Genomic DNA, 27,601 nt, shown 5'->3' with positions numbered 1-27,601 from the left:
ACTTCTCCCAGCCCTCCTTTTTTTTTCGAGACGGAGTCTCGCTCTGTCGCTCTGGAGTGCAGTGGTGCAATCTCGGCTCACTGCAAACTCCGCCTCCTGGGTTCAAGTGATTCTCCTGCCTCAGCCTCCTGAGTAGCTGGGATTACAGGCAGGCATCACCACACCCAGCGAATTTTTGTATTTTTTGTAGAGATGGGTTTTCACCATGTTGGCCAGGCTGGTCTCAAACTCCTGACCTCAAGTGATCCGCCTGCCTTGGCCTCCTAAAGTGCTGGGATTACAGGCATGAGCTGCAGCACCTGGCCAGAATTTGGCTATTTCTGACCACCTTGGCCCAAGCCACTGTCATCTCTCATCTGAATTATTGCAATAGTCTCTGCTTCACTTCCCTCTGCACCTGCTGCCTTAGAGCCTATCCTTCTCACAGATGCTAGAACAATCTCTTAAAAATTGAAAATCAGATCCTGTCACTCCCCAGCATAAAATTATTCAATGGCTTTCCATTTCTCATAGAAATAATCCATTCCCTCTATTTTTTTTTTTTTTTTTTGAGACAGGGTCTCGCTCTGTCACCCAGGCTGGAGTGCAGTGGTGTGATCTCGGCTCACTGCAAGCTCTGCCTCCCAGGTTCACGCCATTCTCCTGCCTCAGCCTCCTGAGTAGCTGGGACTACAGGCGCCTGCCACCATGCCCAGCTAATTTTTTGTATTTTTTTTTTTTAATAGAGACGGGGTTTCACCGTGTTAGCTAGGATGGTCTCGATCTCCTGACCTCGTGATCCTCCCGCCTCGGCCTCCCAATGTGCTGGGATTACAGGCGTGAGCCACCGCACCTGGCTCATTCCCTCTATTTTGTTCCTCGGTTGGTCTCAATTCTTTCACCCTCAGGGCCTCTGCGCTTGCTGTTCTCTCTGCCTGGTCCATTCTTATTCTGCAGCTCAGGAGTTTGCAAACTATAGCTCGTGCACCAAATCTTACCTTCTGTCTGTTTTCATACTGCCCGTGACTTACAAGTGGTTTTTACATTTTTTTTTTTTTTTTGAGATAGGGTCTTGCTCTGTTGCCCAGGCTGGAGTACAATGGAGTGATCATGGCTCACTATAACCTTGAACTCCGGGGTTCAGGGGATTCTCCAGCCTGAGCCTCCTGAGTAGGGACTACAGGCACATGCCACCACACCTGGCTATTACTTTTTTTAGGTGGGGTCTTGCTGTGTTGCCCAGGCAGGTCTCAAACTGCCGGCCTCATGCAATCCTCCCACTTTGGCCTCCCAGAGTCTTGGAATTACAGTCGTGAGCCACCATGCCCAACCAGTTTTTACATTTTTAAGTAATTAGAAAAAATAAAAATAAAAAAGACCAATATTTCAGATACATGAAAATCATATAAAATTCAAATTTTAGTACTGTATCCATAAACAAAGTTTTGTTGGAACACAGCCTCACTCATTCATTCATGTATCATCTATAGATGCTTTCTAAAAGTAACAGCAAAAGTAAGCTAAAGAGGCAAAGATCGCATGGCCCACAAAGCCTAAAATATTTACTAACTGGCCCATTAGAGAAAACATTTCTCCTGCTCTGGTTCTCCTGGCCAGCTCTTCACTCTTCAGGTATCAATTTCAAAAAATCTCCTTCCCATTCAATCTCATCCCACCCTCCATTACTCTTGATCTCAACTCTGTATCTTCTTCCCAGCAAATACCACAATCTGCACTTACTTCTTTGTTTGTTTTCCTATTTTGTTTTATTTTATTTTATTTTGAGACAGAGTCTTGCTCTTTCACCCAGGCTAGAGTGCAGTGGCGTGGTCACAGCTAATGGCAGCCTCAACCTCCTGGGTTCAAATGATCCTCCTACCTCAGCCTGCTGAGTAGCTGGGACCACAGGTGTGCACCACCACACGTGGCTAATTTTTGTATGTTTTTGTAGAGAGGAGTTTTGCCATTTTGCCTAGGCCGATCTCAAACTCCTGGCTCAAGCCATCTACCAGCCTCAGCCCCCTGAGTAGCTGGGACTACAGGCGTGCACCACTGTACCCAGCCTTAATCTTTTGTAGAGACAGGCTATCACTGTGTTGCCTAGGCTGGTCTCAAACTCCTGGCTTTAAATGATCCTCTTGCCATGGACTCCCAAAGCGCTGGCATTAGATGCATGAGCCACTGCACCCAGCCTCCTGTTTGCTACTTATGTCCCCCACCAGACTGAATACTCCACGAATACAGAGACTCTGTCTCTGTAGATCACTGTATCTCCAGTGTCTGGCAGAATGCCTAGGCATGGTAGGCCCCTAATACATATTTAACAAATATTTATTTAAATATTTATTTATTTAATAAATATTTAACATTATTTAAATAAATATAAATAAGATGAAATTTGCAAGAGTCGTAGATTGAATTATTATTGTTACAATTCCGTCCCTTTAAAGAACCCATATTCTCAGCCAGGTGCAGTGGCTCACACCTGTAATCCCAGCACTTTGGAAGGCCAAGGCAGGAGGATTGCTTGGGCCCAGGAGTTCGAGACCAGCCTGGCAACATAGGTCTGGCAACATAGCAAGACTATTTCTTAAAAAGAAAAAAAGAACCCATATTCCCAAAGTGCCACCCTCCCCTCTGACTGGCCGTCCAGTTGGGAGGTGCCTCCATCACTCGGTTTCTTTTTTTTTTTTTTTTTTTTGAGATGGAGTCTTGCTCTGTTGCCCAGGCTGGAGTGCAGTGGCACAATCTCGGCTCACTGCAACCTCTGCCTCCCAGGTTCATGCCATTCTCCTGCCTCAGCCTCCTGAGTAGCTGGGACTAAAGGCGCCCACCATCACGCCCGGCTGAATTTTTGTATTTTTAGTAGAGACAGGGTTTCATCATGTTAGCCAGGCTGGTCTCGAACTCCTGCCCTCAGGTGATCCACCTGCCTCAGCCTCCCAAAGTGCTGGGATTACAGGCATGAGCCACCACACCTGGCCTTATCATTCAGTTTCTGAATGCCTATATTTTGCCTCCAGTAGGTTCACAAGGCATCTTTCTGGACTCTGCTTCCCACATCTTAACTTGTTAAGCAGCTGCCATTTACTAACTAGCTGTGAGATCCTAAGCAAATTATCACTCTACCTCGGTGTCCTCATCTGTAGGATGGGGACAATAGAAGTCCCTACATCATAAGGTTGTGAGGATTAAATTAAAATGCTGAGTGCATGGTAAGCATTAAATAGATGTTTGCTAAGTTGGTTCTTTCCTTCCCACCAGAGATCTTCCCAACAGCCTTTTACCTAGTCTCTATAAGGGGCTGGATTTGTTAGCTATTACTCTATAATAAACCGCCCCCAAAACCCAGTGGCTTAAAACGATTGCTCAAGAGTCTGTGGGTCAGCTGGGCTGTTCTACTGATTTCAGCAGGCCTGGCCCACCTCCACGGGGCTCACACATGAATCAACAGTCAGCTGCCAGGTCCCAGGTTGGCTGGCAGGTCTGGGGTGGCCTCACTCATATGTCTGGCTATTGGCTGCTTGTTACCTGGGCAACAGGGGTGACTGGGCCACGATGCTCTCGCCATCTAGCCTGGGCTTGTTTTCACAGCAGAGGCAGTCTCCCAAGAGAAGAGCAGATGTGTGCAAGGCCCAAGTGTGGACACCATCATTTTTGCTGCATTATGTTGGCCAAAGCAAGGCCAGCCCGGATTCTAGGGTTGGAGAAACAGATGCCACCATTTAGACAGGAGAGGCTGCAAAGTCTTATTACAAAGGATGAAGATACAGTGAGGGGTAAGGGTGACCAGTTTTGATATCAAACTACTACCAGAGCATGGGTGCCTGGGCTTGGGGAGTTTAGAATAGACTTGTCAGTTGCAGAAACAGGAGTATCATCTCCCAGCTTTGAGGCCAGATCCAACTGGATTCAATCCCAGCTCCACCAACTACCTGTGAGGCCTGTGGGTGAGTTACTCTATCTCTCGAGCTTCAGTTTCCACCCAGGGTTGTTGTGATCAGAGGAAGTAGAGTGTAGAAGGGGCTGAGCACACTGCCTGGCTCACACAGAGCGAATATACAGCAAATAGAGATCATAGCATTCTTACATACGAGGTGCATCCTGGGCTCTGCTGATTCCCGCCTCTGCTTCCCCAGGTGGAGAAGAAGGAAAACAGGCCAGGCAGGAGAGTGATTTCAGATGGAGAACCATGAATTGGCAATTACAGAGTAAGAGCTTAATTACAGTTCTTTGGGAAAAGAAGTGAGGAATGCAATCTGGTGGGCAGAGGGGAGGGGTCTGGGGTGGAGGAGGAGAGGGGAAAGTAAGAGGTGGAGGGGGAAGGGACGGAGAGAGGGAAGAGACACGGAGGCCCAAGACGGAAAAACTGAGCCACTGGAAAGGAGTCTCCCCCTCCCCTAAAATAATGTCGATGACATTTTGTTGTTGCTCTGATTATAGAAGTACTGTGTGCTCACTCCATGGTATTTGGAAAATGCATAGACTGTTTCACCCATAATCCCACCAAGCAGATATGATCATGGCTGATATTTACATGCTCCTAGGGTGTGTCAACATTGTCACAAATCTTTCACACTTTAATGTCTCCTGTAAAGACCCCATGAGTAGACATTGCTATCCCCATTGCACAGGGGAGGTGAGGAAATGGGGCACAGAAGATGTAAGTAACTTGTCCAGTGTGACACGTCTAGTAAATGGCATGTCCACATTCAAATCCAAGCTACCTAGTGCCAGGCCTCACATGTCACCAAGGGGTATATGTCCCTCCATACATTTTTCTCTTTCAGGAAAGGGTACCACTATTTTATTACTTTTTAAAAGGTTATTTGGCCAGGAGCAGTGGTTCATGCCTGTAATCCCAGCACTTTAGGAGGCCAAGGCAAGCGGATCACCTGAGGTCAGGAGTTCGAGACCAGCCTGACCAACATGGAGAAACCCCGTCTCTACTAAAAACACAAAATTAGCCAGGTGTGGTGGCGCATGCCTGTAATCCCAGCTACTCAGGGGACTGAGGCAGGAGAATCGCTTGAAACCGGGAGGCAGATGTTGCGGTGAGCCGAGATCACACCATTGCACTCCAGCTTGGGCAACAAGAGCAAAACTTGGTCTCAAAAAAAAAAAAATGTTATTTGGAAAATTTGTACTGCCTTTTTCCAATTTTAGTTTTTGGTACTAATTCTAGAAGAGTGAAAATTTGTTTCATTATTTATTTATTTATTTTTGAGATGGAGTTTCACTCTTGTTGCCCAGACTGGAGTGCAATGGCATGGTCTTGGTTCACTGCAACCTCTGCCTCCTGGGTTCAAGCGATTCTCCTGCCTCAGCCTCCCAAGTAGCTGGGATTACAAGTGCCCACCACCATGCCCGGCTAATTTTGTATTTTTAGTAGAGAGGGGGTTTCACCATGTTGGCCAGGCTGGTCTCGAACTCCTGACCTCAAGTGATCCACCTGCCTCGACCTCCCAAAGTGTTGGGATTACAGGTATGAGCCTCCGTGCCCGGCCCAGAGTGAAAATTTGTGTATCTGTCTTCCTTTCCTCCCTTTTTTGGTAATTTGTAATTTTGATATAATTTTAAATGGAAACCAAAATCACAAGAATAGTACAAGAAACTCCAGAAACTCTACCCACATTTGCCAGTTGTTGACCATTTGCTTCATAATTTTCTCCTCTATATGATATGGTTAAGCTTTGTGTCCCCACTCAAATCTCATCTTGAATTGTAATCCCCTAATTCCCATAATCCCCACATATCAAGGGAGAGACTAGGTGGAGGTAATTGAATCATGGGGGCAGTTTCCCCCATGCTGTTCTCGTGATAGTGAGTGAATTCTTAAGAGATGTGATGGTTTTATAAGAGGCTCTTCCCCCATTCACTCAGCACTTTTCCTTCCTGCCGCCTTATGAAGAAGGTGCTTTGCTTCCCCTTCGCCTTTGGCCATGATTGTAAATTTCCTGAGGTGTCCCCAGCCATGCTGAACTGTAAGTCAATTAAATCTCTTTCCTTTATAAATTACCCAGTCTTGGGGAGTTCTTTTTTTTTTTTTTTTTGAGACACGGTTCACTCTTGTTGCCCAGGCTAGAGTGCAATAGTACCATCTCAGCTCACAGCTACCTCCACCTCCTGAGTTCAAGCAATTCTCTGCCTCAGCCTCCCCAGTAGCTGGGATTGCCACACCCGGCTAATTTTTGTATATTTAGTAGAGACAGGGTTTCACCCTCTTGACTAGGCTGGTCTTGAACTCTTGACCACGTGATCCATCTGCCTTGGCCTCCCAAAGTGCTGGGATTACAGGCATGAGCCACCACACCCAGCCTGGGCAGTTCTTTATAGCAGTATGAAAACAGACTAAGACAATATATAAATATTTACCTATATATGGATCTATCCGTGTATATGTGTATGTATATGTATTTTTCTGAACCATTTGAGATTAAATTAGAGACATCATGCCCTAAATATTCCAGTATGTAGTTCCTAAAAACAAAGACATTCCCATATATAACCACAGTTATATGTGAAACCCGGGACTTTTTTTTTTTTTGAGACGGAGTCTCGCTCTGTCGCCCAGGCTGGCGTGCAGTGGCACAATCTCGGCTCACTGCAAGCTCTGCCTCCTGGGTTCACGCCATTCTCCTGCCTCAGCCTCCCAAGTAGCTGGGACTACAAGAGCCCGCCACCACGCCCGGCTAATTTTTTGTATTTTTAGTAGAGACGGGGTTTCACTGTGTTAGCCAGGATGGTCTCAATTTCCTGACCTTGTGATCTGCCCGCCTCGGCCTCCCAAAGTGCTGGGATTACGGGTGTGAGCCACTGCGCCCGGCTGCAAGGGACTTTTAAAATTATTATTATTTTGAGATAGAGTTTCGCTCTTGTTGCCCAGGCTGTAGTGCAATGTCGTGATCTCGGCTCACCACAACCTCCGCCTCCCGGGTTCAAGCAATTCTCCTGCCTCAGCCTCCCAAGTAGCTGAGATTACAGGCATGCATCACCACGCCTAGCTAATTTTGTATTTTTAGTAAAGACGGGGTTTCACCATGTTGGTCAGGCTAGTCTTGAACTCCCGACCTCTGGTGATCTGCCTGCCTCTGCCTCCCAAAGTGCTGGGATTACAGGCGTGAGCCACCACATCCCACCAAACTCAGGACATTTAACATTGCAACAATACTATTATCGAATCTATAGCCTGTATTTAAATTAATCAATTACCAGTGTATATATGTTTTTCCCAGTTCAGGATCGAATCCAGGATCCTGCATTGTTGCACTTAATTGTCATAGCTCTTATGCCTTCTTTAAACTGAAATAGCTTGCCAGCCTTCCTTTGTCTTTCTTGACCTTGACATTGATATGGGCTCGTTATTTTGTAAAATGTTCCTCAATTTAGGTTCCTTCCATTATTTTTTCCTATGCAAATGTATACACACATATTTTTTAAAATTAGGATCAGGCCAAGTGTGGTGGCTCATGCCTATAATCCCAGCACTTTGGTAGGCCAAGGCGGGAGGAGCCCAGGAGTTCAAGACCAGCCTGGACAACATAGCAAGACCCTGTCTCTACCAAATACAAAACAAAATAAGGTAAAAAAAACAACATTTATTATAAAAAGCTAGGATAATCAAAATATATAAAGGATAAAGAAGGTACCCACCAATTTAACAAATAAAATATTACATATATTCCTCCTCTTTGTTTCCATGTACATTTTACTCTTCAATACTTTTATATTATTTTATTGTTGAGGGAAGAAATGAGAATATATATGTATGTGTATATATATATGTTTTCTCTCCAGTCAATTTACTGAATGTCCATGTTTTCCATTGCTTTGTGATGTTTCCTATATACCCTACTGAGGTCATATGTAATAGGACATGTTTAAGTATTTCTATTTTTTCCCAGTAATTTGTGTGTTTATTCCTGCATCAGATCCACATTTATTAACTATACTTTTAATTAAAACATAAAAGCTAATTTAAATAAATTTCCATCATCCCCCAAAAAAGCTTTGTGTCCATTTACAGTTACTTTCCATTGCCTCCTCAGCCCAAGGGAACCACTAATTTATATTCTGTTTCTATGGATTTGCTTATTCTGAACATTTTATGTAAGTAAGAATCATATAATTAGTGGCCTTTTGTGTTTGGCTTCTCTTTTTTTTTCTTTTTTTTGAGATGAGGTCTTGCTGTGTTGCCCAGGTTGGTCTCAAACTCCTGGGTTCAAGCAATCCTCCCACCTCAGCCTCCTAAACTGCTGAGATTACAGCCATGACCCACCACACCCGCTGGCTTCTTTTTCTTTTTTTTTTGAGACGGAGTGTTGCTCTGTCACCCAGGCTGGAGTGCAGTGGCCTGATCTCGGTTCACTGCAACCTCCACCTCCTGGGTTCACGCCATTCTCCTGCCTCAGCCTCCCGAGTAGCCCGGACTATAGGCGCACACCACCACGCCTGGCTAATTTTGTATTTTTAGTAGAGACAGGGTTTCACCGTGTTAGCCAGGATGGTCTCGATCGCCTGACCTCGTGATCTCCCTCTTCGGCCTCCCAAAGTGCTGGGATTACAGGCGTGAGCCACCGCGCCCGGCCTTGGCTTCTTTTTCTTAATGTTTCCAAGGTTCATCCATGTCCTAGCATGGATCAGTGCTTCATTACTTTTTATGGCCAAACGATATTCCATTGTATAGATCTACATGTTTTATTAATATTTGTCCATTCATTAGTTGAGGGGCATATGGGTTGTTTCGACTTTTTGGCTGTTATGAATAATGTTGCTGTGAACACTTGTGTACAAGTTTCTGTGTGGACACGTTTCATTTCTCTTGGGTAGATACCTAGGTGTGGAATTGCTGGGTCGTACGGTATCCTTAACCATGTGGAGAACTGCCAGAATGATTTCCAAAGCATCTACACCATTTTGTATTCCCATAAGCAGTGTATGAGAGTTCTCTTCAGAACACCTTTTTTTTTTTTTTTTTTTTTTTTGAGACAGAGTCTCACTGTGTACCCAGGCTGGAGTTCAGTGGCTCAATCATAGCTCGCTGCAGCCTCAGTCTCCAGGGCTCAGCCTCCCCAGTAGCTGGGACCACAGGTAGAAGCCACCACACCCAGCTAATTTTTTGTAAAGATGAGGTCTCACTATGTTACCCAGGCTGGTCTTGAACTCCTGGGCTCAAGACCACCTTGGCCTCCCAAAGTGTTAGGATTACAGGTGTGAGTCACCACGCTTAGCTTAGGACACTTTTATAAACATAAACTCACAACAATAATCTTCATAACAACCCCAGAGATAGGCATCATTGCTGTAATCTTTCAGACGAGGACAATGACGGCAGAGAGGAGAGGACACCAGCTATAAGGGTTGGGGCTTCAAGTCTGAGACTGCCTCATTTCCTGTGGGAAGCCTGACTTTTGAGCCAAAACAATAGGCTTTCAGGCTTTGAGAGGTGATGGGACAATGGGCAGAGAGGAGGAATCTGCCGGTCAAAGTCTTGGTGTGGAGATGGAAGCTCTCAGAGCATCAAAGCCACTTCTGTTTTTGTTTTATTGGGCAACAGTGGAGCCAGGTTCTGACAAATTAATGATAATCAAAGTGCTCTGACAAGAAGGAGAGTTCTGCAAATGCCAGCCGTGAATTATTCATGGCCAGGTCTTCTTAACTGGGAAAGAGGAGGCTGCCTAGGAGAAGAAAGCTAAGCTCTCAATTCCCCTCAAGTTTGCATGAGCCTGAGCAGCCCCCACAGGACTCAGTTTCTCGGTGCAGAAAATGGGGCCAGATGTGAGCTCTCATTTTTTCGTTTTTTTTGTTTGTTTGTAATTTTTTTGAGATAGGGTCTTGCTTAATGCCCAGGCTGGAGTGCAGTGGCATAGTCTCAGCTCATTGCAACCTCTGCCTCCCAGGCTCAACCTATCCTCCTGCCTCAGCCTCCCCAGTGTGAGGTGTGAGCTGGGACTACAGGTGCACACTATCATGCCTAACTAATTTTTTTTTAAATTTTTGTAGAGATGGTTTTTGCTATGTTCCCCAGGCTGGTTTCCAACTCCAGCTCAAGCAGTTCACCTGCTTTGGCCTCCCAAAGTGCTGGGATTACAGGCATGAGTCACCATGCCTGGCCAGCTATCATTTCTCTCTTTTTTTTTTTTTTGAGACGGAGTCTTGCTCTGTCACCCAGGCTGGAGTGCAGTGGCATGATTTAGGGTCACTGCAACCTCCCCATCCTGGGTTCAAGCGATTCTCCTTCCTCAGCCTCCCGAGTAACTGGGATTATAGGCACGTGCCACCATGCCTGGCTAATTTTTGTATTTTTAGTAGAGGCAGGGTTTCACCATGTTGGCCAGGCTGGTCTCGAACTCCTGACCTCAGGTGATCTACCCGCCTCAGCCTCCCAAAAGTGCTGGGATTACAGGTGTGAGCCACCGTGCCCGGCCTGGTAAGCCTTTTCTATCAAAGGCCAGATAGTACATATTTTGGGCTTTGCAGGACATATGGTCTCTGTCACACTACCCAGCTCTGCCACTGTAGTGCAAAAGTGTCCATAGATAATCCATCAGCGAATGAATTCAGCCATCCAATGAAGCTTGGTGTACATTGACATTTGAATTCTATGTGATTTTCATGTGTCACAAAATATTGTTCTCCTTTTGCTTTTTTTTCCCCAACCATTTAAAAATGTAAAAACCATTTTTAGCTCCTGGAATGTGTAAAAACAGGTGTACCCTCAAAATGTTAAACATAATTACTGTTCGACCCAGAATTTTCATTCCTAAATATATACCTAAAAGAAATGGCCTTGGCCGGGCGTGGTGGCTCACGCCTGTAATTCCAACACTTTGGGAGGCCAAGGCGGGCGGATCACGAGGTCAGGAGATCAAGACCATCCTGGCTAACACACTGAAACCCTATCTCTACTAAAAATACAAAAAAATTAGCCGGGTGTGGTGGCACGCGCCTGTAGTCCCAGCTACTCCGGAGGCTGAGACAGGACAATCGCTTAAACTCAGGCGGCGGAGGTTGCAGTGAGCCAAGATTGCGCCATTGCACTCCAGCCTGGGCAACAGACAGCCTGAGACAGACTCTGCCTCAAAAAAAAAAAAAAAAAAAAAAAAAAAAGAAATGGCCAGGTGCGGTGGCTCATGCTTGTAATCCCAGCACTTTGGGAGGCCAAGCTGGGCAGATTGCCTGAGGTCAGGAGTTTAAGACCAAATATAAAGATATTTTCGGCCGGGCCTGGTGGCTCATGCTTGTAATCCCAGTACTTTGGGAGGCCGTAGGCAGGCGCGACCATCCTGGCTAAACGTGAAACCCCGTCTCTACTAAAAAACCAAAAAAAAAAAATTAGATGATGGCGGGGCCTGTAGTCTCATGCAGTGAGCTGAGATCACGCCACTGCACTCCCGCCTGGGTGACAGAGCGAGACTCCGTCTCAAAAAAAAAAAAAGATATTTTCTTTATCTGTATTTTTCTGGTTTTTCTGCAATTAATTTTAAGAGATCTACCCCAGTCACCTTCGCAGTAGCGGCTTTAGATATATGAAAGTTGGGGGAAGCTGTGGAGGGGGACGCTATGAGAAAAGAATCAGGAATGGGATGGGGTTTTGCTCACCTCAAGCCCTACTCCGGCCCCAAACCCCTCTCCTTTCATTCTCAAAGATATTAAGGAAATCAAGGTCAAATTGCCAGCAGTGTGGCCTTGGATTGATTACTCACCCTGTCTGAACCCTTTCCCATATATGTCATGTGGACTAAATTTCTGGAAAAGGCTCCCAGTCCTTTTCTTCCTTTCCTTCCTAGCACTGCTAAGCAAGACACAGGGAGTGACAGCTTTGTTTAGCAGTGCTGGGAAGGAAGGAAGGGAGAGAAAAGGAAGGTGGGGAGCATGGGGCGAGGAGGAGAAAGCTGGCATCCGAATCGCTGGTGGGTGTGGCAGAGGCAGCAGGTGGGACAGGTAGAGGGACTGGTCCCCTCCTGTCATCTTCTCTGCCCTGGAGGTTTGAGGGCATGATTACCCAATCTCTGGATGTAACTCTTAGAAAGTCTGTGCTGGGCTGAGCACTGGACATGAAGTCCAAAGACCTGCATTCTGCTCACACCTCACATTGGTCACCTGTGACCTTGGGCAAATTAGTTCCTCCTTTGAGCCTTGTCTTGCTCAGCTATGTAAGGAGTTAATGCTTGGCTGGTTGCAACAGTTCTAGGAAAGGTGCTTTGAAAAAGGCTAAGCAACTACGGTGCTGTCAGTGATGAACAAACTGTGGCAAACCTTCCCTTGTTTTTTAAAATGTCTTTATCGAGATGTAATTCACATACCACACGATTCGCCCTTTTTAAATGCATGCTTCAGCAGGTTTTAGTCTATTCACAGAGTTGCACAACCATGATCACGATCAGTTTTAGAACATTTTCATCATCCCAAGAAGAAATCTGTACTGTTGCCAGGAGCAATGGCTCCTGCCTGTAGTCTCAGCGATGAGGGAGGATTGCTTAAGTTTGGGAGTTCAAGACCGGCGTAGGCAACATTAAAAACAAGAAAACCCCAAAAAAAACCTTAGCTGGGTGTGGTGACACAAACCTGTAGTCCCAGCTATTCATGAGGCTGAGGCAGGAGGATTGCTTGAGCCCGGGAGTTTGAGGCTGCAGTGAGCCATGATCCTACCCCTGTACTCTAACTCGGGCGACAGAGCAAGACAACTCAAAAAAACAAACAAAAAAACTAAAACTAAAAACAAAACCATACTCTTAATTTATTTTATTTTATTTTTTAGAGATGGAGTCTAATTGTGTTGCCTAGATTGGTCTTGAACTCCTGAATTCAAGGGATCCTCTGCCTCAGCCTCCCAAAATGCTGCAATTACAGGCGTGAGCTGCGCCTGGCCAAAACCCTACTCAGGAGCTCTCACCCTCCAGTCTTCTCAGGCCTCTGAGCCCCAGGCAAGTACTCATCTACTTTCTATCTCTATAGATGTGCTTATTCTGGACATTTCATAGAAATGAAATCATGTAATGTGTTGTCTTTTGACTGACTTTTTTCATTTAGGATAATGCTTGCAAGTCTTGTCCATTTTGTAGCATATATAAACATTTAATTCCTTTTTATAGTTGAATAATATTCCATTGTATGGGTATGCCACATTTTATGTATCCATTCATCAGATGATAGACGTTTGTGTTTTTTTTTCCTATTTTGGGGCTACTATGAATAGTGCTGCTATGAAGTTTTTATGTAGACACATGTTTTCATTTCTTTCTTTCTTCCTTTCTTTTTTTTTTTTTTTGAAAGAGTTTTTTTCTTCACCCAAGCTGGAGTGCAGTGGTCTGATCTCGGCTCACTGCAACCTCCACCTCCCAGGTTCAAGTGATTATCCTGTCTCAGCCTCCCAGGTAGCTGGGATTACAGGTGCCTGCCACCACATCCAGTTAATTTTTGTATTTTTAGTAGAGATGGGGTTTCACAAGTTGGCCCGGCTGGTCTTGAACTCAAGCGATTTGCCCGCCTCGGCCTCCCAAAGTTTTGGGATTATAGGTGTGAGCCACCGCACCCGGCCTATTTTATTTATTTATTTTATTAGAGGTAGGGTTTTGCCATATTGCCCAGGCTGTTCTCAAACTCCTGGGCGCAAGTTATCTGCCTGCCTTGGTTTCCCAAAGAGTAGGGATTACAGGCATGCACCACTGTGTGGGGCCATTAAGTTTTATTTTTAACTGACAAATAATAATTGTATATATCTATGGGGTATGAAATGATGTTTCAGTACCTATATACATTATGGAATGATCAAACCAGGCTAATTAACATACTTATCACCTCATATACTTACTGTTTCTTTGTGATGAGAACGTTTAAGATCTATACTTTTAGCTTTTTTGAAATATATATTAACTATCACCATGCTGTATACTAGATCACTAGAACCTGGTTGAAGAAAAATCAAAAGGATACCTTGTGACCATGAAAATTACATGAATTCAAATTTTAGCTTGAAATATCTACTACTATCTAGCCCTTTATAGTAAAACTCTGATGACTTCTGAACTAAACAAACACAGAGAAACCTGGATAGAATCTATAAGCTGAATGAAAAAAGCAAATATAACAGTGATTTGTTGCTGCATAACAAATGATCCCAAAAGGTAATGGCTTAAAAATAGACATTTATTATCTCACATAGTTCCTATGGATCAAAAATTTGCAAGTGGCTTGACTGAGTGGTTTTGGCTTGGGGTCTCTGACAAGGTTGTGGTTAAGATGTTGCTGGAGGCCGGGCACAGTGGCTCATGCCTGTAATCTCAGCACTTTGGGAGGCCGAGGCAGCTGGATCACGAGGTCAGGAGATCGAGACCATCCTGGCTAACAGGATGAAATCCTGTCTCTACTAAAAATACAAAAAAATTAGCCGGGTGTGGTGGCAGGCACCTGTAGTCCCAGCTACTCAGGAGGCTGAGGCAGGAGAATGGCGTGAACCCAGGAGGCGGAGTTTGCAGTAAGTGGAGATCGCGCCACTGCACTCCAGCCTGGGCGACAGAGCAAGTCTCCGTCTCAAAAAAAAAAAAAAAAAAAAAAGATGTTGTTGGGGCTGCAATCATCTGAAGGCTTTACTGGAGCTGCAGAATCACTTTCAAGATGGTTCACTTACATGGCTGGCAAGTTGGTGCTAGCTGTTTGCAGAAGGCCTCGTTCCTCTTAGACCTCTTCATAGGGCTACTTGAGTGTCCTCATAACATGACAGTTGAAGGCCGGGTGCCTCAACTCATTGTTGTTTTAATTTACAGTTCCCCCTGGGCATGGCGTCTCACGCCTGTAATCCCAGCACTTCGGCAGTCCAAAGCAGGTGGGTCACTTGAGGTCAGGAGTTCAAGACCAGCCTGGCCAACATGGCGAAACCCCATCTCTACTAAAAATACAAAAAAAATTAGCTGGGCATAGTGGCACACGCCTGTAATCCCAGCTACTTGGGTGGCTGAGGCAGGAGAATTTCTTGAACCCAGGAGGCGGAGGTTGCAGTGAGCCGAGATCATGCCACTGCACTCCAGCCTGGGCGACAAAGTGAGACTTAGTTTCAAAAAAAAAAAGAAAAGATAAAAAGAAAAAGAAAATGCTTAATTATTACCCAAATGGCAGTGCTGGTGGATTGCTCACCCCTCCTGCCAGCCTTCTGCCCTCTCTGGAGACAAAGGGCTCTTATATCCCAGAGCCCTGTGAACGCCCCCAGTTCTAGACTGTTGGTGGGAGAATCAAAACTCTCTTTAAAAATATTAATATATCCTATGACTCTAGGCCTTGTCACTTCTTTCACTTAGCTTTTTTAACCCTCATCAGCTCCGCCAGGTAGGAACTGAACTGTTATATCAAGATGCCCAGAGAAGTGAGTTGAATGGCATGTTTTTAACTGTTATACCTCCCTGTGAAGTCATTCATTCATTCGGCAAATACTTATCGAGGACCTACTATGTGCCAGTACTGGGGATACAGCAGTGAACAAAGCAGGCAAAGCCCTTGTCTTCATGAGGGGTGGGAGCAGTGAGATAAGACAGTAGACAGCCCATGCTTGGTATCTCATGCCTGTAGACCCAGCCACTTAGGAGGCTGAAGTGGGAGGATCACTTGAGCCTGGGAAGTGGAGGCTGCAGTTAGCCATGATTGCATCACTGCACTCCAGCCTGGGTGACAGAGACCCTGTCTCAAAACAAGCAAACAAACAAAGACATTAGGCAGTAAACAAACAGTAAATAAGATAGATACACTAAAATGGGGTGAACAGATAGAAAGTTACTGTGTTATAAGGGGTAGTCAGGGAAGACTTACATTTGAACTGACACCTGAAAGTGGGAGAGGAGCCAGCCCAGTGAAAAGCAATTCTGTAAGTGAACACAGCAGTGAATAGAACAGCGAAAAATCCCTATGCTGACAGAGTTTACACACCACCAGAGGGAGACAGACAGCAAATATAATAAGTCAATTATACGACATGTCAGGAGGTGATAATTGCTATGGGGAAAAAGTAGAGCAGGGTAAGGGGGTGTATTAGTCCGTTTTCATGCTGCTGATAAAGATATACCCGAGACTGGGTAATTTATAAAGAAAAAGAGGTTTAATGGACTCACAGTTCCTCGTGGCTGGGGAGGCCTCACAATCATGGTGGAAGGTGAAAGCCATGTCTTACATGGCGGCAGGGAAGAGAGAGAATGAGAGCCAACAAAAAGGGAAACCCCTTATAAAACCATCAGATCTCGTCAGACTTATTCACTACCACAAGAATAGTATGGGGGAAACTGCCCCCATGATTCAATTATCTCCCACATGGTCCCTCCCATAACACATGGAAATTATGGCAGCTACAATTCAAGATGAGATTTGGGTAGGGACACAGCCAAACCATATTGGGGGCTAGGCTAGTTAATGAAGGTCTTGCTGAAAAGCTGATATTTGAACAAAGACTTGAGGATGAGGGAGGAAACCATGCTCTTCATGGGGAACATTACGTGTGTCAGGAACAGCAAGTGCAAAGTTCCTGTGGCAGGAACAGCAAGTGCAAAGTTCCTGTGGCAGGAACGTGCCCAGGTTTTTGAAAGGCAGCAGGGAGGCCTGGGTGACCCTGGGTTTATTGGGCTATGTGTCCCACATCTTAGACGTAGCTTGTTGCTTCTTTTTTTTTTTTTTTTTTTTTTTTTTTTTTTGAGATCTGAGTCTCGCTCTGTCGCCCCGCCTGGCGTGCAGTAGGCGCACAATCTCGGCTCACCGGTGTAAGCTCCCGCCTCCCAAGGTCCACGCCATTCTCCTGCCTCCCCTCACAGCCTCTCCGATGCAGCTGGCACCACAGTGGCCTCTCCGCCTGACCACGCGCCCGGCTAATTTTTTGTATTTTTAGTAGAGACTTGGGGTTTCACCGTGTGGTCTCGATCTCCCCACCTCGGGGGATCCGCCTCCTTCGCCCCTCGGCCTCCCAAAGTGCTGGGATTACAAGCGTGAGCCACCGCGCCCGGCCGCTTGTTGCTTCTTTTGATGTCAGATTTTTTTTTTTTTTTTTTGGGTGGGGGGGTTGGAGAGAAGGAAGGACAGGTAACTGTCACAGATAGCCCAGTGATCAAACTTAGTGTCACAAAATAGCACAAACCTATACAATGGGCCTCCTGATATGATATAATGGGAAATAGATACAAGGCCTATGTAATATGGTTACCAAAAGCGACTTGCCTGAATATAACCATGAATAATAAACAGTTGGAAATAAAAAATTGGAAATAAAAAATTCCAATTGTGGGACCTTTTACAAGACAACTGCCTGTATTCTTTAAAAATGTCATGAAAGAAAAGATGATGTGAACATTGATTGGATCTTGGATCACAAATACAACCACAGGTACGCAGGATATAAATGAGACAACGGGACATTTGAGTATGTATCGGTGAGATAATAGCATTATATCAAGGTTGAGCTTTTTAAGTGTGATACTGGCATTGCGGCTGCCTACAGAGATACAGGCTGAAGTATTCAGGGGCGAAGTGTCAGGATGTCTCCAAGTAACTCTCAAATGGTGCAGTCAAGAAAATAAAAATACATATCTGAAATGCGTGGCAAAATGTGTCGACAATTGATGAATCCAAATGGGAGAACTAAGGGTGTTTGTTGATTGTGCGATTTTAAAGCGTTTCTGTGGGTATGAAGTTTTTCAAAATAGTTGCGAGGAAAAACTAACGCTTTGCTTGTGGAGATGCTGGCTGCTCCTGCATCCCACCACGGGCCCCTCGGATGTGTGGATTTGCGGGTCTCGTTGTTTCATTTATTTATTTAATTAATTTATTTAGACTTGGAGTTTTGCTCTTTCGGCCAGTGCGGAGTGAAGTGGTGATTCTCCTGCCTCAGCCTGCTGAGTAGCTGGGATTATACCTGCCTGCCACCACGCCCGGCTAATTTTTGTATTTTTGGTAAAGACAGGGTTTCGCCATGTTGGCCAGGCTGGTCTCAAACTCCTGACCTCAGGTGATCCACCCGCCTTGGCCTCCCAAAGTGTTAGGATTACAGGCGTAAGCCAGCGCGCCCGGCCAGGTCTCATTATTTCTGACGCTCAACCTGATCCCTGCTGTCGCCGGGTGCCCCATATCTCTTCCTCTCGCGTACAGGACCTGTAACCTGTGGATGGACGTCGCCAAGAGCAGGTATCTCATCAGAGAAGGAGAAATTCTAGCGTCGTTTAAAGGAGGGAAGGGAGAAAAGAAGGAAGAAAAGGAGAGGAAGACAGACAAGCTCGCCTCTTGCAGGCTCCGTGAGGCCGGGGCGGCTCCGAGCGCTGCAGTCCTAGGAGCCCTTCACGGTGCGTCACCGCCCCCCGGTGGCCACCAGGCAAGCACGCGGCGCCCGGCAGGGAGGCGGAAGGGGTCCTGCAACCCTCGCTCCTGGAGGCTCCCGGGAGAACTCCTGGCAGGCCAGCACCCCCACAATCCTAGCCTGTTCACCTTGGGTTAGCACATTGTAAAAAGCAACTACTATGAGCTGAGCACGGTGCAGGTGCAGGTGCTCTGTAGCTATTAACTCACTTAATCTTCACATCAGCTTTAATAGGTGAGATTATGGTAGCCCTCATTTTACAGAAAAACTCAGGCTCAGAAAGGGAATGCAGATTGCCCAGGCTGGTCTTGAACTCCTGGCCTCAAGGGATCCGATCCTCCTGCCTTGGCCTCCCAAAGTCCTGGGATCCCAGGTATGAGCCACCTCACCTGGCCTGGGGCCTGTGTTTTTAACTAGCAAAGACTGCACAGCTAGAGTTGCACCTTCTAACTCCAGGTCCAATGTATGGCCCACGACAGTACACCTGTTTTTTTTTTGTTGTTGTTGTTGTTTTTTACTTTCCACATGTGATGACGATAACAAAATAATAGCAATACACATCTATAGTGCTGACCATGGGCCACACATAGTGCAACATATTAACCCATTTAATCCGCAACAGCCCTACAGGTTAGGTTCTATTAATATGGCCATTTTACCGTTGAGGAAACTTAAGTACAGAGAGCTTAAGAAATTTGCTGGACATGGTGGCTCACATCTATAGTCCTAGCTATTTAGGGGCTGAGGCAGAAGGATGGCTTGAGCCCAAGAGTTTGAGACCAACCTGGGCAATATAGTGAAACCCTCGTCTCTATAAAAAATAAAAAATTAGCCAGGAGTGGTGGCAGTAACTGCAGTCCCAGCTACTTGGGAGGCTGAGCTAGGAGAATCACTTGAGCCTGGGGAGGTCGAGGCTGCAGTGAGCAGTGATTACGCCACTGCACCCCAGCCTGGGTGACAAGAGTGAGACCCTGTCTCTAAAAAAAGAAAGTTTTGTCCCAGGTCACTCAGAGAGCAAAGAGTATTGACTGGAAAAGTATTGAGCAACGCTGGGATTGTCTGTTTATTCCATTTATAAATGTTTATTGAACACATACTAAGTGCAAGACCCTGAACTAAGACCTCAGCGTGCAGGGAGGGAGAAAGACGACAAACAATGCTACTGAATTGAAAAATGAAAAATGCAACGAGCAAACCTAATGTAATTACAAAGGTGTTACTGGAAATAAGATCCTTAATGTGGAGAATGGAATGGTTTAAGATAATTTAGAAATAAAAGTAAACGTGAACAGCTGACTACTTCTGGGGGAGAGGAGGAGTGACGGCTTAAGTGAATAAACACCCTTTCACTGCAATCCACCAGCAGAAGTAACACACCGGTAAGTCCTAATTTAAGGCTTGGCTGAATATTTATTTTGACAACAAAAGAAGGAGCTGCCATTTTCCTGAGAAATTAAGAAAAGGGGTAGCTTTTAAAAACTGTATTTAAAGTCCTACTCTTCATAAACAGAATCTAGTGATTCAATCTGACTTTCAGAGAATGCCAGTTAGCTACCACTTGCAATCACCTCCTCCCACTTCAAGCCTCTGGCCTCATGCAGAGCACCTTGTGGCAGCGCCAGGTACTCAGTCCCCTCCTGGGTCAGAGGAAGTCCATCCACATGGCTCTTGTTAGGCCACCCCCTCTCTTCTGTACCTCTCAGGCCCACTGCTGCACCATGTTTCTTTGGGAGGCCTCAGACTTGGGCCTGCTAACCATCATCAGAGACTCACTCCTTCCTTATCTGGGTGGGCAAAACCCCAGGGAGAAGCAGCCTTCCCAGTGGGGCTCCGTCTACAGCCTTACTGTGACTGAGCTCAGCACCAGCAGGGCACTGCCTCTGCCCCACTGCAAACACACACTTTAATTTTTTTTTTAGCTTACCTACCTTATGTAGTCATATAAGATACATGCAGAAAAATGTGTAGGAAAATGAAAAGCACAAGGTTTTATCATTTTCATCTTATCATCCTTGTTAATATTTTGATCTACATCCTCCATGAAATATTGTCTGGACATATTCGAGGAAAAGATATGGCTGGAAAAACTGGCCAAGAGTGAATAAACTGGAGGGCGTGTTAGATCCAAAACAACACAACAGTAAAACAAGCATCCTGCAAAAGTAGTTGTATGTTTTGTTTTTATTGAGACAGAGTCTCACTCTGTTGCCCAGGCTGGAGTGCAGTGGTGTGATCACGGTGCACTGCAGCCTCAACCTTTAGGGTGATCCTCCCACCTCAGCCTCCTGAGCAGCTGGGACTACAGGGAGGTACCAACATGCCCAGCTAATTTTTGTATTTTTTTGTAGAGATGGCATTTTGTCATGTTGCCCCGGCTGGTCTTGAACTCCTGGCCTCAGTCCCGCCTCGGCCTCCCATAGTGCTGGGATTACAGGCGTGAGCCAGTGTGCCCAGCCAGTAGTTGCATTTTTTTATTATCTATATCATTGGTTCTCAAAATGTAGTCCCTGGGCCAGCAGTATCAACATCATGTGGGAACTTTTCAGAATTGCACACGCAGTAGCCAGCCCAGACATGCTGGATCAGAAAATAGGCTGGAGCCTGTGTTTTTTATTGTACTTATTTATTTTTTGTTGAGACCGGGGTCTTGCTTTGTTGTGCAGGCTGGTCTCAAACTCTTGGCTTCAAGTGATTCTCACGCGTTGGCCTCCCAAAGGGCTGGGATCTCAGGCATGAGCATCACACCCAGCCCGGTGTCTGTGTTTTAACCAGCTTTCCAACTGATTCTGATAAATGCTCAATTTCGAGAACCACTGTACTGCACAATGACCAAACCTCTTAGGAATTCAGTGTGTTTAAAAAATGAATTTATACTTCTCTAACCATAACAACATCGACTTATAATTTCAGAAATAACAGCAAGAGGGCCAGGCGTGGTGGCTCACGCCTGTAATCTTGGCACTGCAGAAGGCTGAAGCAGGCAGATCACATGAGCTGGGAGTTCAAGACCGGCTTGGCCAACATGGTGAAAGCCCATCTCTACTAAAAATACAAATTAGCTGGGCGTGGCAGCAGGTGCCTGTAGTCCCAGCTACTGGGGAGGCTGAGGCACAAGAATCGCTTGAACCGGGGAGGTGGAGGTTGCAGTGAGCTGAGATCACACCGCTGCACTCCAGCCTGAGCAACAGAGTGACTATGTCTCAAAAAAACAAAACAAACAAACAAACAAAAAACAAAGAGCAGAAGGAGACTCTGGTTTGATGAGTGGAGAGAATGCCTGGCATGGGGATGGGGTTATCCACCCAACATCTCTACTTGGGGTAACAAGTCCTAGGAACCAGGTAGCAGGCAGTGTCCAGATGGGCTGGACAAAATTAGGGGTGGGTTTTTCCATCCCCCTTCCCTCCCCAAAAGTGTTTGTGTGGTGAAGTTACAAAATGAATATAAAGTGGAAAAGAACCAAAACTGTCCCTCTCAACAGCTGCAGGATCTCCTTAACCAAGCACCCTTGAGCTCCCAGGAGGGGTCCCCTGGGGCATTTTTCTGCCCCTACATTGTCCCTGTCCTCCTCTACCCCTCTCCCCATCCCTACATCTGTCCCTTGTTTTCTCTTCATCCCTTTCTGCCCCTCCTCTTGGTTCCCCACTCTCTCTGTCCCCTTTTCTCCAACTCCAGCTTTTTTTTTTTTTTTCTTTTTGAGACAGAGACTCGCTCTGTTACCCAGGCTGGAGTGCAGTGGTGCGATCTCAGCTCACTGCAACCTCCACCTCCCAGGTTTGAGCTATTCACGTGTCTCAGCCTTCCAAGTAGCTGAGACTACAGGCACGTGCCACCACGTCCAGCTAATTTTTTTTATTTTTAGTAGAGACAGGGATTCACCAGATTGGCCAGGGTGGTCTTGAACTCCTGACCTCAAGTGATCTGCCACCTCAGCCTCCCAAAGTGCTGGGCAACTCTGGCTTTTTACTTCTAACCTCTCTTTTTCTGTGTTCCTTGGTCTCCAGGTGTTGATGAGGGGATTGGGACACGGAGGTCACTGCCTGGTTTCCTGCTGGCCCCTGTGAGGATCTCAGTGGTGGAGGGTGGTTCAATGAGTCCTGCAGCGCACCCCCTTTTGTGGCTTTTCAGGTTCCCCAACATGGAGGCCATTCTTGTCCCATGGAAAGGCCCCAGGGCTGCAGTCTTCTTGGGAAGCTCACCATTGTCCTGTTGGGTTGCTGGGTCCTTGGGTCAGTGGAGTTGCCTCCATCCCCCAGCCCCACCCCAGAGTCGAATCCCTGGGCCAGGAAATGCCTGTGACCTGGCAACCTCTGGACAGTAATGAAGGAGGGGGCACCAGCGAGCACCTTTGGGGACCAGGCACTCCCAGGAGTGGCAAATGGGCACCCCATTTCTCTCTCTGCCTTTGGTCCAGCTTCCTTGCTGGGCCGAGATTACGCCACTGCACTCCAGCCTGGGCAATAAAAGTGAAACTCCTTCTCAAAAATAAATAAATAAATAAATAAAATAAAATACAGATAAACAAATAAAATATACAATTCAGGCTGGGAGTGGTGGCTCACACCTGTAATCCCAGCACTTTGGAAGGCTGAAGCGGGCAAATCATTTGAGGTTAGGGGTTTGAGACCAGCCTGGCCAACATGGTGAAAAATACATTTTTACACTGTATGGTAAAAATACAAAAATTAGCCGAGTGTGGTGGTGCATACCTGTAATCCCAGCTACTGGAGAGGCTGAGGCAACAAGAATCACTTGAACCCAGGAGGTAGAGGTTGTGGTGAGTGGAGATCGCACCACTGCACTCCAGCCTGGGCGACACAGCGAGACTCTGTCTCTGAAAAAAATAATATATGCATATATAATTCAGTGAGGTTAGATAGATGTGAATACTCATGAAGCAATCACCACAATCAAGTTATCAAGCATTTCTGTCACCCCTAGGAATTTTCTTGTGTCCCTCTGCAGCCAATCTCTCCTTCTGCTCCTGGCCCTAGGCAACTGCTGATTGGCTTTTTGTCAATAAAGGTACATTTTCTAGAATTTTGTACAAATGAAATCATGTAGTATGTAACCTTTTGGGTCATTCACTTAGCATAATTATTTTGAAATTCATGCATGTTGTATGTATTAACAGTTCATTCCTTCCTATTACTGTGTAGTATTCCATTGTGTGGATACATCATGATTTGTTTATCCATTCACCTGCTGATGCACCTTTGAGTTGTTTCCAGTTTTTGACTATTGCAAAAAAAAGTTGCTAGAAATGTTCATATACAGGTCTGCATGGACATGTTTGTTTCCTCTTGTTTTTTAGAGATAGCATCTTCTGTTGCCTAGGCTGAAGTGCAGTGGTATAATCATAGCTCACCACAACCTCGAATTCCTGGGCTCAGGCACTCTTCCCAACTCAGCCTCCTGAGTAGCTGAGACTACAGGCACACGCCACCACACTCAAGTAAGTAAAAAAAATTTTTTTTTTTTAAGAAATGGGATCTCACTGTGTTGCCCAGGCTGGTCTGGAACTCCTGACCTCAAGTGATCCTCCTGCCTTGGCCTCCCAAACTGTTGGGATTACAGGCAGAAGCCACCAAACCCAGCACAATTTTTCTCTTAAAGTCTCTTTTGTTCTGACATTGGTATAGGCACCACAGCTCTCTCTTGGTTTCTATTTGTGTGGTATAAATCTCTTCCCATCCTTTTACTTTCAACTAGTTTGTACCTCTGAATTTAATTTGTGTCTCTTGTAGGAAACAACTAGCTGAAATTTTTTTTTTTTTTTTGAGGCAGAGTCTCACTCTGTTGTGCAAGCTGGAATGCAGTGGCACGATCTTAGCTCACTGCAACCTCTACCTCCTGGGTTCAAGCAATTCTCCTGCCTCAGCCTCCCAAGTAGCTTACATTACAGGCATGTGCCACCACGCCTGGCTAATTTTTTTTATTTTTAGTAGAGATCCTAACCTCAGGTCCGCCCACCTCGGCCTCTCAAAGTGCTGGGATTACAGGCATGAGCCACCACGCCCGACCCGATTCATGTTTTTAAATCCATTCTGCTGGCCAGGCGCAGTGGCTCATGCCTGTAATCCCAGATTACAGGGATTACCCGCCTCCCGGGTTCACGCGATTCTCCTGCCTCAGCCTCCTGAGTAGCTGGGACTATAGGTGCCTGCCACCACTCCTGGCTAATTTTTTGTATTTTTAGTAGAGACAGGGTTTCACCATGTTAGCCAGGATGGTCTCGATTTCCTGACCTTGTGATCCGCTTGCCTCAGCCTCCCAAAGTGCTGGGATTACAGGTGTGAGCCACCACGCCCGGGCTTTTTTTGTTTGTTTGTTTGTTTTTGAGATGGAGTCTTGCTCTGTTGCCCAGGCTGGTGCACAGTGGTGCAATATCAACTCACTGCAATATGCGCCTCCCAGGTTCAAGTGATTCTCCTACCTCATCCTCCTGAGTAGCTGGGATTACAGGCACCCGCCATCACACCCAGCGAGCTTTTGTATTTTTAATAGAGATGGGATTTTGCTATGTTGGCCAGGCTGGTCTCAAACTCCTAAGCTTCAGTCTCCCAAAGTGCTGGGATTACAGGCATGAGCCACTGTGCCTGGCCCAATCTATTCCTTTTGATTGTGCTTAATCCATTTATACTTGATGTATTTACTTGTAAGGCAGAGTTTATATCGCCATTTTGGTATTTGTATCTATAGGTCTTGTCTTTTTGATATGGCCTGTTTTCTTTTGTGTTAAACAGTATTTTCCAGTGTATCATTTAATTTGATTATGATGTGTCTAGGTGTGGACCTCTTAAGAGTTTATCCTACTTGGAGTTTTTTTGAGGTTCTTAGATATAAGTTTTTTGATCTGGTAAGTTTTGGCCATTATTTTTTTCAAATATTATTTCTGCTCCTTTCCCTCCCCTTCTCCTTTTCTGGGACTCCTGTTACACATATGTTGGTATGCTTGATGGTGTCCCACAGGTCTCTGAGGCTCTGTTTACTTTTTTTCATTCCTTTTAAAATCCTGCTCCTCAGACTGAAACTCACAATTGACATAGCTTCGAGTTTGCTGAATATTTCTTTTGCTTGCTCAAATCTGCTGCTGAACCCCTCTAGTGAATTTTTCATTTCAGTTAATGTACTTTTGAATTCCCAAATTTCTATTTGGTCATTAAAAATAATTTCTACCTCTTTACTGATAGTTTCTATTTGGTGAAACATTGTTCTCATATTTTCCTTTAGTTCTCTGGACATGGTTTCATTTAGTTCTTTAAACATATCTTAAAGTAGCTGAGGTAAAGCCTTGTTTAGGCTTCCTCAGAAAGTTTCTATTGATTGTTTTTTTCTCCCTGTGGGTGGGCCATATATTCCTGTTGTGTTGCATGCCTCATAATTTTTTGTTGAATGTTGAACACTTAAAATATAAAGTGGCAACTCTGGAAATCAGATTCCCCTCCCCTTCCTAGAGTCTGTTGTTGCTGGCTGTTGTTGCTGCTGTTTATTTAGTAACTTTTCTGAACAAATTCTTAAACTCTGTGTTCTCTGTTATGTAGCCCCTGAAATCTGTGCTCAGTTAGCTAGTGGTCAGCTGATTAGACAGACTTCCTTAAATGCCTAGAACAACCAAGTCTCCTGGTCTTTTCCAAAGAGCAAAGGGCTCTTGTGTCTTTAGGGGCACACGTTCCACATTCAGCTAGGCAGTTTACTACCCTGCCTTAGGCATTGCTTCCTGCTTGCATAGAGCCTCAAGGTCAGCTATAAGTGATAGCTTAGTGACTTTCTGGGTTTTTCCCTTGCACAGCCCTATGCATGTGAATTGCCTTCTAGATTTCTAGGAATATGCTGGAGCTTTTCAAAGCTCCTTACAGACATCTTATTACCCAGCTTTTCCTTTTAAGCTTTTTGGTTAGCCTGTTGTTTGCATTGTTACCTACTGCCTCAGGTAGCAATGACATTCAACAATTGCCCTGATCATTTTCAAGTGATACCCCTGGGGAAAAGGCTGTTTGCACTGAGTCAGGTCAAATAAAGATAAATCTTGTGAGTAGAGTCTTACAGGAAACCACCATACAGGTCAAATAATGACAATTCTCTGGGAATGGGGCTTTGAAGCTGCTCCAAACCTATTCTGCTCCTTCCAGTGGTTGCCAGGCTGTTGGTTTTCAGGGATGCCGAGGAGCTGGGGAGAAGGAAATGGGAATAGAGCATGTTTAAATGCCACAAAGATCACTCTTCTTAATGAAATGCATCTTTTTTTTTTTTTTAAATATAAATGTTCCCTAGCTTGCTGCAAGGGGAACATTTGCTGCTTGCTGGAATAAATGTTCCAGAATTTAAAAAAATCTGATTCTCACAGTTTTGTCAGTATTTTCATTGCTTGTATGGAGCAGGGAACTTCTGGAGGTCCTTACTTAGGCATTCTTGCTGACATCACTCAGGATTCTTTCTTGGAAGCTTCTGTCTTCTTTTTTTTTTTTTTTTTTTTGAGATGGAGTCTCACTCTGTCACCCAGGCTGGAGTGCAATGGCGCGATCTCGGCTCACTGCATGCTACGCCTCCCAGGTTCACGCCATTCTCCTGCCTCAGCCTCTCCGAGTAGCTGGGACTACAGGCGTCCGCCATCACGCCCGGCTAATTTTTTGTATTTTCAGTAGAGATGGGGTTTCACCGTGTTAGCCAGGATGGTCTCGATCTCCTGACCTCGTGATCCGCCCGCCTCAGCCTCCCAAAGTGCTGGGATTACAAGCGTAAGCCACTGTGACCGGCCTAGTTTCTGTCTTCTTTCACCCTTACTCCCAGATGGTAGCAATAGTGGCAGGAGGCAGACAAATCCTAGGCAGACAGGAACAGGTCCCCATTGAAACCCAACCTTCAAGCTGAAGACAGTTTAATGCCTAGTTACAAATCCTCGGTAAATCCACAGACCGGATTGAGAAACTGTCTTCCCATTTGGTATGCTTTCCTCTGAGTGATCCCTACCCTTCATCTATTTTACATATACCTACCCTTGCCTAATTGGTTTTCTACACTGTTGTGCCCACCTTTAAGTAGTGCCTTTGTTTTAGCCCCTTTTTTTTTTTTTGGCATACTCACAAACCAATCAGCACACACTCCCCATTCTGAGCCTATAAAAGCCCTGGACCCAGCCAACAGAGAGACAACCTGACTTTGGGTGGGGGACCACCCTCAAATCCCCTCTCCACTGAGAGCTGTTCTGTTATTCAATAAAATTCTTCTCTGCCCTCTTCACTCTTCAGTTGTCAGCGTAACCTCATTCTTCTTGGACGCGAGACAAGAACTTGGGAACTGTCA

At 45.5% G+C, this 27,601-nt stretch overlaps 1 protein-coding gene across 6 annotated transcripts in view; it reads right to left on the bottom strand.

The window, feature by feature from the left end:
* CDH3 (cadherin 3) overlaps positions 1-27,601 on the bottom strand; it is a 163,934-nt gene that overhangs the window by 119,780 nt on the left and 16,553 nt on the right. For 2 of the 6 annotated variants that reach the window (XM_058441137.1, XM_032157731.2), the window contains one exon: positions 3,511-3,676. In XM_058441137.1, coding sequence (XP_058297120.1) covers positions 3,511-3,550 — 40 coding nt within the window. In that variant the 5' untranslated portion in view covers positions 3,551-3,676. Of the gene's footprint in view, positions 1-3,510; positions 3,677-23,007; positions 23,133-27,601 lie in introns of those variants that run through there. The other 4 variants (XM_032157732.2, XM_032157730.1, XM_058441136.1 and 1 more) reach the window with 3 other exon arrangements.

The sequence above is a fragment of the Hylobates moloch genome, unplaced genomic scaffold (genome assembly GCF_009828535.3).
Source record: "Hylobates moloch isolate HMO894 unplaced genomic scaffold, HMol_V3 SCAFFOLD_6, whole genome shotgun sequence".
NCBI classification, from domain to species: domain Eukaryota; kingdom Metazoa; phylum Chordata; class Mammalia; order Primates; family Hylobatidae; genus Hylobates; species Hylobates moloch.
Note: the sequence above shows the minus strand (reverse complement) of the source record. Positions and strands in the feature narration are given on the sequence as shown.